Source organism: Ipomoea triloba, chromosome 11 (assembly GCF_003576645.1).
Source record: "Ipomoea triloba cultivar NCNSP0323 chromosome 11, ASM357664v1".
Taxonomy (NCBI): Eukaryota; Viridiplantae; Streptophyta; class Magnoliopsida; order Solanales; family Convolvulaceae; genus Ipomoea; species Ipomoea triloba.
The window spans coordinates 23374433-23390654 of NC_044926.1; the positions used below are offsets into that span (position 1 = coordinate 23374433).

At 30.4% G+C, this 16222-nt stretch overlaps 1 protein-coding gene across 1 annotated transcript; it reads left to right on the plus strand.

Annotated features, from left to right (window-relative positions):
* Positions 1-252: 252 nt before the first annotated feature.
* Positions 253-6468, plus strand: LOC115996287 (copper methylamine oxidase-like). Its single transcript, XM_031235479.1, has 11 exons — positions 253-649; positions 918-1027; positions 2166-2471; positions 3063-3175; positions 3252-3582; positions 3658-3873; positions 3960-4196; positions 4293-4478; positions 4582-4722; positions 5171-5521; positions 6188-6468. The coding sequence occupies exons 1-11, from the start codon at positions 502-504 to the stop codon at positions 6320-6322; spliced, it is 2274 nt and encodes a 757-aa protein (XP_031091339.1). The 5' UTR covers positions 253-501; the 3' UTR covers positions 6323-6468.
* Positions 6469-16222: the final 9754 nt, after the last annotated feature.

Consider the following 16222-nt stretch of genomic DNA (forward strand, 5'->3'; position numbering starts at 1 on the left):
TTTAATAGTACTTTTAATGTAGTTTCTAAATATATAAATTTTATATATTAATGTTAAACTTAATATTATGAAAAATTAAATTAAAAATAATTTTAGTCAAACTTAGTTTTTTTTTTTTTTTTTTTGAGTACTACTAGTCAAACCTTGTTAAATGAATAATACAATAAAAATGGGATGGATGTAGTAAGTATATATATATACACGCGAGTATTTATCATCCGAGGATCGTTGTACGACATATTTGTGCATATTTAATTTTCATCGGAAATTTATTAATTTGTTGAGACGGTCCATTGTATACAGACATGTTCCTCTCTCTTTCTCTCTCCATGTTTCTATAAATTCCAATTCGGCTCCCAGACTTTTGCATACAACACAGACACAAAAAATAAGAGAGAAAGTGAGAGATAGAAACTTCTGTATGTGCATGTAATGCACATGGAGAGTTGATCATTAAGAGAGATAAACATTTTTGTCTCTGTTTGCGTTCGCTTGCTCGCAATGGCATCTTCGCCAACTTCCTCCGCCGTCGTCCGCCGTGAGGCTGCCGCCGCCGTTCCCGGGAATTGGACGCCTTTGGCCGTCGACGACCCCAACCAGTTCGGAAAGAACTCCGCTCAGGCGTCCTCTGCCTCCGGTTCCACAAAAGGTAAAAAGTTTTTGTGGATTTAATTTAGTTGGGATAGAGGAGGAGAAACAGAAATGAAACTGTATTTTATTAAGGAATGAGTTTTGTAATTAATGGGATATGCAAAATTAATAGTAATATTTTAAAAACCTGTCAATCAAACAAGACTTTGATATCCCTGATAGTTAAACATGTCAACCAAACACACGTAAATACTACCGAATGGATATTATGTTTACTTGAATATATACTCCGTTTTGATGATCATTTATCTATTTTTGTTGTGCAGAATTACAGGTCATGTTAAGGCCACACACGTGCCATCCTTTGGACCCTTTATCCGCCGCCGAGATCTCCGTCGCAGTCGCCACCGTTAGAGCCGCCGGCGACACCCCTGAGGTATTTACTATTTAGTGTTCAGTGATTTGATACTCCGTAATTTAGGTAACGGATGAATGACATGTGATTTATTTGGTCTGTTTATGTCGCTACTCGCTAGTAACATGTGGGGCATTGACGTTTTTTAAGTAACAAAAGGAAACTGGCACTTATTATCGGAGTAAATTATGTAAATTATTCTGTTAATTCGAGCCCACCATGTGAATCCGGGCAAATTACAGCTACGTGGACCATAATTAAATATACATTTTTAATGTACTAAATGTACATTATTTTTGTACTGAATGTACATTATTTTTATACTATAAAAATGATGTATATTCAGTACACAAATAATGTACATCCCCTGAATATAATGTACATTATTTTTATACTGAATATACATTATTTTTATATTGAATGTGCATTATTTAATAGTATGGTACACACAGCTGTGTGGACCATGGTTCACACAATAATAATTGGTGAATCCGGGATCTACAACACACAATTTATATATTGAATGTTAATAATTTACCTACTAAATGTTTACAATTTAAATTGTGAACATTCAATATGTAAATTATGAACATTGTAAATTATGTATTTTAGACACGAGTGCATCTTCCAAGATGAACTTTGAATCCATAGTATAACTATTGATAAATTATACTATAGGTCATGATCTGCATTATAATATAGATCATGGATAAATGTTTACTATTTAGTATATTTAGTACGATATGGACCTTGAATAAACATTCTTAGATCCATATTACCGTATGGACCATATATTGAATGTTAATTTTTTTTTTTGTTTTGTTTTTTGTTTAAGGAAGGTTCATATATAATTTAGTAGTATGTCAAATTATGAACTTTAAGTACACAAAAAATAAACATTTAATATATTAAAAATGAACTTTATATTAGTGGTTCAGGGTCCTTTATATAACAATTAATTGTACTATTTGAGGGTGAGCAAGAGGTAAATCTCAATTAAGGAATACAAGAAGGTAAACTAGTCTAAGTTACCTATAATTAACCAACCGATTCAAACCAAGAAAATCAATAAACTACTTCAGCAGAGGTTAAATTTGTAACCTTATGATTATCAAGTCAACATCCTGACTAACTCGACCTTAACAATTTACTATTGCAGGTAAGGGATGGAATGCGATTTATAGAGGTGGTTCTAGTGGAACCGGACAAAAGCGTTGTTGCATTAGCAGATGCATACTTCTTCCCACCTTTCCAATCATCCTTGTTGCCCAAAACAAGAGGGGGCCCTCTCATCCCTAACAAGCTTCCACCACGGCGAGCTAGGCTCATCGTTTACAACAGGAAAAGCAATGAGACAAGCATATGGATCGTTGAGCTAGCTGAAGTGCACGCTGCGCCTCGTGGTGGACACCACAAAGGAAAAGTCATTTCATCCAATGTTGTTCCGGATGTTCAACCACCCATAGTATGTCTTCACTTAATCCTTAGCTTGTATGAGTGAAGTTTAGATGATTGTACATATATAACAATGTTTTTGTTAGTATCTAACGCTTACTATTACGCTAAAAGGTATAGCTAGTAGTAAAGGCGCAGTTAAAATCTAGAAATCCATCTAGCGCTTACCACTATTTAATTGGGTATTAATGCAATACCCAATTACACAACAAATTTGAGGGTGGGGGTTGGGGTGCAAGTGGGATGTTAGGATACAGGTTATACAGACCGAGTTGAAAACGGATATGTTGAAAATTCTCCAATCCAATCTGTCTAAAATACTGGTTAAATGGGCCCAATTCGACGGGTTAGGCCCGTTTTTGACAGCTCTAGATCTAGCCCTTATCATTATGCTAAAAACTATATCTAATTGTCAAGATACAACTTCATTTTCTTATACTATCACATTTTTGAGAGACAAGATACTGGGGTTGGCCCTTCAGACCTCGGCCTAATAATCGCCTAGTCATGGGCTTGGTGGTGCTGGACTGGTCCTTCACCGGCCTCCACCCAACAATTCTTACATCACTTGCCAGCCTTAACTGTACAGTTTTTATTGTAGGATGCTCAGGAGTATGCTGATTGTGAAGCTGTGGTGAAAAGTTATCCTCCTTTTAAAGAGGCAATGAAGAGAAGGGGCATTGATGATTTGGATCTTGTGATGGTTGATCCTTGGTTAGTCAAACTACTTGCTAATTTTCCATTCTATTTAATTTGCATCAAATTCACAAAAGTTTCTTTCTTTATATAGGTGTGTTGGTTATCATAGTGAGGCTGATTCCCCTAGCAGGAGGCTTGCCAAACCATTAGTGTTCTGCAGAGCAGAGAGCAATTGCCCAATGGAAAATGGATATGCTAGGCCAGTTGAAGGAATATATGTGCTTGTGGATGTGCAAAACATGGAGATTATCGAGTTTGAAGACCGCAAACTTGTTCCCTTACCGCCCGTTGATCCATTGAGGAATTACACCGCTGGTGAAACACGAGGAGGGGTTGATCGTAGTGACGTTAAGCCCCTGCACATTATTCAGCCAGAGGGTCCTAGCTTTCGCATTAGTGGCAACTATGTAGAATGGCAGAAGGTATTATTAATAATAACCCTTTTCTGTCTTGCGCCATTTTAATTTGAGATTTTTGACATTTTTTTTGTTCTGCAGTGGAACTTTAGGATTGGTTTTACGCCTAGAGAAGGTTTAGTCATACACTCTGTTGCATATCTTGATGGTAGTCGAGGCCGAAGACCCATAGCTCATAGGCTAAGCTTTGTGGAGATGGTTGTGCCTTATGGGGATCCAAATGATCCCCATTACAGGAAGAATGCATTTGATGCTGGGGAAGATGGGCTTGGGAAAAATGCCAATTCACTCAAAAGGGTCAGTGAATTCATGCTATTTCAATTCCCAGGCCAGTTAAAAAAGAACAATAGTTAATCAAGAATGAAAGTTTATTTCCATTGCAGGGATGTGATTGCTTGGGATTTATTAAGTACTTTGATGCACATTTTACAAATTTCACTGGGGGCGTTGAAACGATTGAGAATTGTGTGTGTTTGCACGAAGAGGATCACGGGATACTTTGGAAACATCAAGACTGGCGAACAGGGTTATCTGAAGTTCGTCGCTCAAGGCGACTCACAGCTTCTTTTATCTGCACTGTGGCTAACTATGAATATGCATTCTACTGGCATTTCTACCAGGCATGCATGTTCAGTGTTCTTTAAAAAATGTGCTTGAATTGCTCTCCTATATCTAACCATTTCATCTCACAATCTAAGTGTTTATGTGCCTAATAGGATGGGAAAATTGAGGCGGAAGTTAAACTTACAGGAATTCTAAGTTTGGGAGCTCTGCAGCCCGGGGAATCACGAAAATATGGCACCATGATTGCTCCGGGGTTATATGCTCCGGTTCATCAACACTTCTTTGTGGCACGGATGAATATGGCTGTGGATTCGAAGCCCGGTGAAGCACACAATCAGGTTTTTGTTTCTGGCAAGCTAGCTTAGAGCTCTTTATCATGTGGATCAGGTTTAGTTTTTGACAATTTTTTTTTTTTTTACTTGGTTATGCATTTACCTATAGGTGGTTGAAGTGAATGTGAGGATTGAAGAACCTGGGAATGAAAATGTTCACAACAATGCATTTTATCCTCAGGAAACTTTGCTTAGATCTGAATTGCAGGCAATGCGTGATTGTGATCCCTTTTCAGCTCGCCATTGGATTGTAAGAACCCTTCAATTTAGCTAGTTAATTAGGGTATATATACAGATTGTTAGGCATAGGCCGGTGAAAGGTAAAATCCAGCATCAGGTGACTAGAAGATTGTTGGACAGATGCTTGAAGGGCCAAGTTCAGCATCTTACCTTTAAAAAATAGACCACTATAAGGAAATAAAGTTGGTCTTCGCAAAGAACTATAACTTTTGGTGTAGTGGTAAACGTTTGATCAGCTAGCAGGTGTGAGGGGAATTGTTGTGCAAAGGCCAATGAAAGACCAAGTCCAACTGGAGGTGTTTTGGAGAATTGTTGGGCAAAAGCTCTTGGACCAAATATAACACTCTGCCTCTAAGTAAACAAAGTCGGACTTTCACTATAAGTTTAGTTTTTGGCATAGTGGCAAACACTTATCTTTTAACACAAATGAATCTTATGTACCATGTGATATTCTGTAGGTGAGGAACACAAGAACATTGAACAGAACTGGACAACCAACCGGATACAAACTAGTGCCAGGTCCAAATTGTTTGCCAATGGCTGGTCCAGAGGCCAAGTTTCTAAGAAGAGCTGCATTCTTGAAACACAATTTGTGGGTAACTCAGTATGCTCCGGGAGAAGATTTTCCAGGAGGAGAGTTTCCGAATCAAAATCCTCGTGTTGGTGAGGGATTAGCTTCGTGGGTAAAACAGGACCGCAGTCTGGAAGAAACCGACATTGTTATGTGGTATGTTTTCGGAATCACGCATGTTCCTCGCTTGGAAGACTATCCTGTCATGCCGGTTGAACACATTGGGTTTGTACTCCAGGTACTCTTCGTACCTATTGAATCCTTAATCCATGTCTTTGATTCTGGTTCTATTGGCGGAAGTTGTTGAAAGGCCAAGTTCAGTACCAGATAGTTAGGGGGTTGCTAGGAGGAGGCATGAAGTGCCAAGTCCAACACCAGGTAGTTAGATGATTGTTGGGCGGAGGCTTGAAGGACCAAATTTAGCATCAGTGGCTAGGAGATTGTTCAATAGTTATACCATGGAAAGGCGGACCCGCCACAATTTATATACTGAATATTTACAATTTATATACTGAATGTTCACAATTTGAATTGTGAACATTCAATATATAAATTGTGAACATTTTATTGTGAATAATCAGTATATAAATTGTGTATTTTAGACCCTGATACACCTTGTAAGGTGGACCTAGGTCTACAGAATAATTTGCCGAGATTGTTGGGCGGAGTCCTGAAGGGCTAAGTCCGGCACAAGGTGACTAGGCGATTGTTGGGCGAAAGCCTGAAGGGCCAAGTCCAGTACCAGGTGGCTAAGTGATTGTTGGACGGAACTGAAAGGTCAAGTCTAACACCAATGCCTCTCGAAAATGTGACAGTGGTATAAGAAAATAAAATTATGTCTTTGTTATAAAGAGCTTGATCCTAAGAGGTTCCAACAATAATCTACACTTACTGATTCTTGCAGCCTCATGGATTCTTTAACTGTTCGCCGGCTGTGGATGTGCCTCCGCCGCAAGGATGCCACTCAGAAACTAGGGAGACTTATCATGTAGACGCGGCTTCGTCTCCTCCATCTCCTACTTTGATCGCCAAACTATGAACAATGCAACGTTTTGCTTTGGTTCTTAAACCAATCTAAAGTTTCTTAGACCTAAAGATAATACAATACCTACTTGTCTTTGATTTTGACAATATATTTTTCTAGGCATTTATTCAAGCATGAAATAAATTTGATGTTTCAAATTATTTGTGGTTTGCACTGCTTCATATGCTTAGTTTATGGTTTTTTTTTTTTTTGAATTTTGTTCATGGGTATGCTATATTTGTAAAAATTACTTAAACTTATAATATCTTTCACAATTTTTTAGGCTATCAATAAATTAGTTGCACACATCGGGTATAATAAAGTCAATAGGCGAACTAATTGGCCTAATGGTTAATTATCAACTATCAACTATCATGTCATCAAACAGGAATTTCTCCATCTAGCTTGAACGGGTAGCTCAGTTAAATACAATCTGCATAACAAACAAGCAAAGCAAAAGCATAAAGCAAGATAAAGTGGGTATTAAAGTTACAAACCCTAACCCCAAAACGAGGACAATCGTGGGTGGCTACACACTACCCAAAATGCTTTCCCAAAGACCAATAACAAAAAGATAAAAAGAGATTCCCACTCCCCACTCCACTACTAAAAGCTAATATATATATATATATATATATATATATATATATATATATATATATATGTTGATTATGTGCCTTAGTTTAGTTAGTTACTAGTCGGTCAACAGACCAAGTCTTTAGGAGAGATTATCTCTTTATGGCTTAATAATAGGATCCTTTAACAAATCAGAATTTTTTGTATTTCTGTTACATTATTGCTCTATATAAAGAGCCATGTGCTGTGAATAAAAGTACAATGAGTGCGCCTTTTCTCTTTAAACTTTCTGTTCTATATTCTGTAAGCTATTTCTGCTACTTTTAGTACTACGGATGTGACTAAGGATTATCTTAATTATTAAGGATATGTATTTAGTTTAGTAATAAAAAGACTTAAAATATATGAATTATAGTAGCATGGTAATCAATTAGTAAGGCAATTATATTAGGTAATCTAATTAATAATTTACTTTTTAAATTATATCATCTTTTTAATTATTAATATTTTCCTAAAGTATATACACAAATTATACTAATAAATATAGAGTTAAAAGTGTGTATATAAAAACAATATCATCCTCCCAAATTTTCCAACCCAAACTTAGTGATATTTTAATAAAATCATTTATTTTATTCATTTATTATTTGATTAATTATCTATATATATTTATTCATAAAATCAATCAAATGCTAAGAACATACCAATTTCATACCCCAATTTCATTCACCTATAATTGATTAATTATCCATATATATTTATGGTAATATGGTAATATTGTTAATATTAATTGGTGATTGGTGATATATTCATAATTTATACTATATATTCTTAAACATATATATTATTCTTAATCAAATCAAATCATGTTTTGTTATGTTTAAGATATTGCATTATCTACCATTCATACCTATTAATTATCGTTTAAAAATTAAAAAAAAATATTCTAATCTATATATGTATAAAATATATTATTTTATATTACTATATTATAATTATAAAATTATAATATTATAATATTATTTTGTAACATCTATATTATTATTTTGTAACCTCCATTATATTATAATATTATAATATATTTTTATATATTTTATACGCATAGATTAGAATATATTTTGAAATGACATTTAAAAATTAGGAAAAATATATTCTAATCTATATGTATAAAATACATAAATGCATAAGTTACATGAACACTGCAGAAGGTCGAACATATTTAATATATAATAATAATACTTTTTGTATATACGAATTGATATTCATGTTAACGAAAAATAATTAATTTAGTGTAATTAACTAATAATAATTGCCTAATAATTATTATTGTAATTAAGCTAAATATTGTTCGTTCAATTTATTTTTATACTATGTAATAATTAAAGTTAAATTATTTTTCATTTTTCCATATTTATTTTTGTAATAATATAATTACTTAAGTTATACGGAGTATTAAATATTGATCTTTTTAAGATAATTGTAAACAAACAAGTCATATATTATTCAATTAATTGAGTGATACTTTTGCAATAATCTTATAATCAAATAAATGTACATGTTCAATATTAGATTTTTTAAAATAATTTTCTTTAATTTGATTATCTAAATAAATAATAAAAAAATTTATCAGTGAATCGCACGGGTAATTGGACAATTATTTGCTCTAATTCAAGCAAAGAAAACATCAAAAAACATAATCAATCCAACCAATTTCATCAATTGCGATATATAATATTCGATGTTATAATTTATATAATTGTATATCGATCCAAATATTCTTAAAGTATTATAACAAATTCATTCCGTGCAACGCACGGGCAAAAATACTAGTTGTAATAATAGTTATATTGACAAGTAACATAGATATTGAATATCATTTTAACATTTTTATATATTACTACTAGTATATTATTTTAGTGTTAAAACTTTTTATTTTATGCCTAACTAGTAAGTATATTTTTAAATAATTTATTTGAACTATTTTGTTATCATAATCATAATTTTTTATTTAATATTGTTATGAATTTTTATATGAAATAGTTTTGTTTATATATAGGTGTTTATTAATATCGTATACTAAGTGCTTGACATATAATGTCTCACTTTATTACAAATAGAAATAAAGAAGTACGTTGAGAATGTTGATATGTAGAAAGAAGAAACAGGATGAGTTTATGAAATTATTAAAAGAATAATTTTATGATATATTATAACAATTTTTGTAAGAAACTCATGAATAATAAGAATTAAAGCATTAAAATTAAAGTTTGCATGGATATATTCAATTTAAAACTTAATGATTTTTGTAAACTTTTTAATTCTTTTTTTTTTAAATCCTATAAAGTTTAATTAAAGTTTGTGAATGATTTTTATATTATCGTTCATAGGTTCTTATTAGAAAGTTTACAAAACTTTAGAAAATTTTATAAAAAGTTAAAAATTTATTAAAATATATCATTTTAAAAGTTTTTAAAAGCCATTAACGAATACTTCCTCCTTCCCCAACTCCTAACTTTCATTCTTGTTAGGAATTGAATTCTTCTCTTTTATATGGCAAAGTAGTCTTCTTTATATGCATGATAGCGAAAGCAGATGTCTACCATTGATGCTTAATGAATTATTATTATATTAAATAATTTAAGATAAATATCATAAGTCATGTGTAATATACATTAAAATTATTAATTATTGACTAACATTTATGTTTAAATTAAGAAAATTCAATTTTTATTACATATAAACTAGTACAAAAAGGCTAATCTATGACCCTTGTACAAGAGCCGCGTATGAGAGGGTCACAGAAAGCTCATGTTAGGTCGCGGAAAGTCAAGAATCCGTGACTCTTTTTCATAAAAATATCACAGAAGGCGTATTATTTTTTAAAAATAAAATAAATAAATGGTATCCGCAATCCTTTCTGCGCAGATGCTTTAAAAAAAAAAAAAAAAAAATATCTGTCCACATGCCTTTGTTTAACTGCCTGTTCAGCTATTTTTCTCCCTTCCCAATTCTCCAACTTTGTTCAAACCTCTATACATCTCTCTCAGAGTTTGAGCTGCACGCCCCAAAAAAAGTGGTGAAAAGTCTTCCTTTTTTTTTTGTTTTTTGTTTTTTTTTTTTGTGTGGTACTAGTCTATCTAGCTATATCTATATATCTATATATATATATATAATAATAGAAGTGCCTAGCTAAATTTCCCCCCCAAAACTTAAGGACATTTTTGTAAAATCAATCTCATAATTATTTAATTAAAAATCATTGATTTTATTAACTAACTAACTATATATATAATTGCAATTTGTGCTAAAATAATAGATTATTAAGCCCATACAATTATACAATTTATTTCAATTCACAAATTATTACACACACACATATAACAACAACAACAACAACAACAATAATAATAATAATAATAATAATAATAATAATAATAGTAATAGTAATAATAATAATAATAATATAATAATAATAATAATAAAGACAAAAAATGGTAAATCTATAAAAATTAATCCAAAATTCCTATCTCAAAATTTATTCTCCTCCAATTAAATTTATTTCCTCAAATTTATTTTGAGAGATTGACAGTTTCTTTTCTTTTGGCTAATGTTGGGGACAAACAACCATCCAAATTATCTAATCTTCCCTTAATTTTTTTTTGAAAATTAATCTTCCCTTAATTAATTTAGCTAATAGGGGACAGAATTATGTAGCACCTAAATAACCTCCATAATTCATGCATGTGAAGGACTATCATTTATTTTCTTTCTCCATCTACAACTCTCTCTATCTCTCTCTTTATAACTATAAATACAAGAAGAAACACAGTCAACCATTACCACCAATTGTCATCTCTCTTAGTTATGCTATTTTCCTTCCCCTACATGCTCTCTTTCTCATCCATGATTCTCTATCTCTCGCCAGTTTTTCATCACCCATCACCATGTCTCCCTCCCCCCTCCCCTCCCCTCCCCTCCCCTTTTTTCTCTCTTGCCTTAGATAATGATGGTAAGAATTCTGGATGATTAGGTGGTGATGATGAGATAGTGAGTGTTCTATGTTGTTGTAGTAATAGGACGAAAATATATAAATATTCAAGCCTATGCTAACTTTATCTACACCATGTTTTTATATGAAATGATTTTTTATTTTTTTTACAGGTGAAGATGTGTAGTAATTCACGATGGATTTAAGAAATGATGGATTAAGTCTATCTAAGAATAGATCAGACTTTGCAGTATATTTATTATCTTAAAAATTATATGGTTGTATATTTATTTCAATTTACTGTATTAAGTTGTACTTGAATTATTTATTTTAGGTTGTAAATTAGCCTTAGCGTTTGAATTAGGTTGTAAATTAACCTTAGCGTTTGGATATAGGAGAAATAACTCAGTTTGATGATAACACCCATGAGTTAGATGTTTATGTAAGGGAAGAATTTTACCCTTAATTTTGAATATGAAAATTAGAGTGTCATAAGTTACTAATATATTCTGTTAAGATGATGATAACAACAACAACAACAATAATAATAATAATAATACTCCGTAATAATAATTCAAAATGCTTAATATAATAAGTTCTTAATAAAATTTTAACTTTCCATGAAACATAATAATAATAATAATAATAATAATAATAATAATAATAATAATATTACCAATAAAAAGAAAAGTTCTATCAAAAATTACTAATTAATAACAATAAGGATATGAAATCTATACTATTATTAAAAAAATCTTCCTTTCGTACAAGCATGCCCAAACACTTGTGCTCAAACAATAGAAAATGAAAAATAAAAAAGGAAATGGAATTCACTTATTACTACCAATAATAACCAGTAAAAAAGTTAGCACTAAAAAAAAAAGATTCGTAATTCACTAATTAATACTAATAATGTTAGCCGTAAAAAAAGAAAAAATGGAAAAGAAAATGGAATTCAATTAGGAAACGAAATTTACTTAATAATAAAATACATACTTAGCTAACCTCATCCCAGAAACTGAATGCATTGCTAAATGATGTGGCAAGAGGGAGAAACTTTGTTCTTTTTTATTTTCAGCCTATGTGGATAGCAATGGGAGAGAGAAATTACTAACTTAGCAAGTGGAGAGAGAAGCAATGTGGTAGCTTTTTCTGTCAATCATTTCACATTTTCTTTTTTTTTTTGTAATTTTTATTATTTCTTTTAATATTATTTATTATTATATTTATAATATAATATGAAAGTGGACCCATTTTGAGAGTGAAATGGATTTGCGGAGATGTAGAATAAATAGTGGAGAATTTACAAATTTGATGATGTGGAAGTATGACCCATTTTAAAAAGTGAGACATATTTGCAGGGATAAGGACAGTCTTATATTCTTGCACTATATTAATCGTACAAAATTAAAATGCTAATTTTGTTAATTTTAAATTTGATTATTTTAATTATAAATCCATCAATATATATTATAATTACGGAAATTATATTGTAGAATTTGCCTACATACATATTAATAAATATTATTTGTATATATGACGTATTATACAATCATTAAGGAAATGTATCTAATTAGAATTTAAATTTACTAATACAAAACTTAAAATTTGCATCTTTTTTTTTTTAAATATAATTTTCTTAGTTATTATTCATATTGTTGGAATTATAATATATATGAAATACACTTAGGAATAAATCAAATTAATTTTGCAATTTTTTTCTATAAATTTATCTAAACGGGTGAGTTTGGTTCGCACATGGGAATCGGAATCCGAATGAGTATCAAATACTTGGTAATGGTAATGGGTTTTGGTGAAAGTATTTAGCATGTTTGGTAGTTGGGTAGAATGAGAATGATTATTAGTAGTTGAGCAAGAAAGGAGGAAGTGAAATGAAACCTTTATTTAATAAGGGTATAGGTTTTGTCATTAATGGGGTATTTCAAATCAATAGTAGCATTCACAAAACCTATCAACCAAACAATAACAATCACTTTGATACCCATACTTTATACCTAAACCCCCCAACCAAACACACCCTAAATGTGTGCATGATTAATTAGAGACTATATTAATTATACAAAATTTAAATTTAAATTTTATATGCTATGAAAATAGATACTTAACCAAACATATGGAATTACAATTACATTATTATATTGTATATTTTAAAATATTTATATTTTTAATTTTTTATTTAAATTCATAATAACATAATTTTGTTCGTGCATCGCACGGGTAAAACACTAGTGTATTTATAATAAAGAGGTTAGGTATTTGTCTATCTAGGTAAATATGTAAACAATACTCCCAAATATAGTACAATAATTTGGTTTAATATAATTAATTGGGTAAATTATTTTAACAAGTGATGTATCCAATTAACGTATGTATAATTAAGTTAAATGAATGAATTAGTGCCAAGTGCCAACTACTATGTAGTGTGATAGCGTCCCCGTTATCATTCCAAATGGGTGGTTATAGGTTCAGATATTACCTTGTAAAGAATCATGTGTATTTAAAAAATAGTTATCTACGTAGTATTATATTATTTTCTTCCCTTAAATACCCACATTCCATTAATATAAACTTTAGTAACCGAATATTTTGTTAACTATTTATTATTATTAACGAAATGTCTTAGTTTCGAACCTCATCCCAATCAGAGTTGGCATAATTGTTGAACATATACATACTACGAATATGTTAGGGTATATTAAAAAAAATACAATACAAAATTTAACATGAACTTTAGTCAAGTAATTAGTCTGACTAAATACATAGCATCCAACTAAATACATAGCATCCAAAGTTGAGCATCAAAGATTACAAATAAGCAACCTTGAAAATCATTTTTTTACATTTAAAAAAAAACAAATTTAGGTTTTTTTTTTAAGTTTAATTAATCTTCTTTTGATTATTCAGAAGAAGACTCAATATTTCAATTACGTTTTTTCATTATTGGGAATGATTTAGGTGATTATGGTATTAATATTTTTTGTCTGTAATTTTATAATGATACAATTGCACAATACTTTACAAATTACGTACTATTATTTTTATCGGACAAAATTATTCGTACATCATTGTCAGACATGTGCGACCTAACTATAAAGTTGTTGATAAAAATACAACTACAACTGGACTCTAAATGGTAGGATCATTGTCCAATGAATTGACAATGTTGATCCCCCACGGGCTCCAATTGAACAAGTTTACACATCATTATTAGAATTTTATCAATGCATGAAAACTTCTAAAGAAATTTATAAGTTAATTTTTACTATATCATTATCACAATATCTATTGTAATCATATATTTCGAATTATTTATCATCATCCTCTATTGACAACAATTGTAACAATTGTCATTGACAAACTCCGAAAACAATTTGTCTCAACAACAAATGGAAATAAAAAGATCATTGACTTCATTGTTGTGGATGAAAAGTAAGTACCTCATTACTCTTATTAAATTAAAGAAAGGGAAAATGGCACTTTTTCCTCTATGTTATGTGCATATAGCACTTTTCCCCCTGTGTTATTAAAGTGGCAGTTTTCCCCCCTCAGTTATTTTAAAAGTTGTAGTTTTTCCCACTGTAATGTTAAATTGACATTTTTGCCCTTAAAAATAATTATTTCATTTATTTTTATTTTTCAACCAATTATTACTAATATGTATGGAAGATCACGGTTCGATACGAACCTAATCGAACACTGTAGCAATTAAACTTAAATAGTATGGACAGTAGTTACGGTTACGATTCAGAACCGAAAAAAATAAAATAAAATAATTGTTGAATTTAGATTATTTTTAAATAAGAAATAAAATTAAAAAAAAAAAAAAATTTTTATTGACGGTTCAAAATCGAAATTGTAATCGAACCGTACCGATTTATCAAAATAAGTGTTTGATCATTTTCACTATATACGACTGTGGTTCAGTTCCGGTTCACGGTTCAACAATTATTTAATTTTATTTTTTTCGGTTCTGAATCGTAACCAGAACCGTCCATACTATTTCGGTATGATTGCTACAGTGTTTGGTTAGGTTCAAACCGAATCGTGATCATCCATACATATAAGTAATAATTTGTTGGAGAAGAAAAAATAAATGAATAATTATTTTTAAGGGTAAAAATGTCAATTTAACATTTCAGGGGGGAAAACAACCACTTTAATAACACAGGGGGAAAAAGTGCTATATGCACATAACATAGGGGGGGAAAGTGCCATTTTCCCTTAAAAAAAATGAGTAGCTTTTTTTTGGAAAAAAAAAATAAATTAGTACCTACAACCAAAGATAATACATATGCATTTCTTTAATTTAGAATTAGATGTCTACAATACCTTCATTCAAAAAAATTATTCATTATAAAAAATGTGATATATATATATATATATATATAATTTCATTAGTTATATTGTCTTTATTTTCTACAATGCAAAGATTCATTACCTTCAAATTCATTAATTAATTATATTCACTACATTGTTTATTGTCTTCATTTTGACACTATCTTGTAATTAAATATCAAAGTTATAATACAAAATAATGTTATATATTTATTTACCAAGTACTTTATTATTACCATGGAAAAAAAATAAAAACAAATGATTTAATTTGAAGTCAATCATATTAACTACAAAGAGGGTATTCAAATAACCCAAGAAATTGAAGCAGAAACTACACCGTAATATCTCTGGACTACATCACAGTTGTTTACTTTAAATGTAGATCATATTTCTTTATTAAGATGATTTAAAATATACAAATTTTTACTACCTTATCTAATCTTATTCTTTAAATAAACTAGAATTTCTTTATCCACAAGAATTCATTCAAAAATAATGATTGAACCAAAAGTATCTCGAACATAACACCTAAAAGACCGGTATGCTTTTATGTTGATAATAATATTAAATGGTAATTAGACCATTATCTTACGTAGTTACACTTAAAACTCATTATTTAACTGCATGCATTATGGTGAAAAAAGCAACCGTGGGTACTCCAAGGTTAGTATCAATTCAACAAAAAAAAATTACAAAGAACACACACGCACACATACAAAATCAAGTATTACACTCATTCATACTAATTTCAAAAATATGAACTTCCAAATGAACAAGTGCAAAATGGACGTGGAAATTATTGATGAAACTGGACACATTGCGGCATAAATATTCGGACTACTTGAAGAGTCATTGTTGTTACTATCAAGTAAACAAATTATGGAACTAGACCAAGAGTTAATATAAAACTCATGAACTTTCTACAAATATAATAAATATTACGTAGTAATATTTTGTTCAATACTTTCTCATGAGAATCTATGACACACATCTCA

What these genes read in the sequence shown, in the direction of transcription:
- LOC115996287 (XM_031235479.1), top strand. Translation starts at nt 502, where the DNA reads ATGGCATCTTCGCCAACTTCCTCCGCCGTCGTCCGCCGTGAGGCTGCC. An exon ending in ATGCCAATTCACTCAAAAGG is followed by an intron (nt 3,874 to 3,959) that starts GTCAGTGAATTC and finishes TTTCCATTGCAG; the next exon opens with GGATGTGATTGCTTGGGATT. An exon ending in TTTCAGCTCGCCATTGGATT is followed by an intron (nt 4,723 to 5,170) that starts GTAAGAACCCTT and finishes GATATTCTGTAG; the next exon opens with GTGAGGAACACAAGAACATT.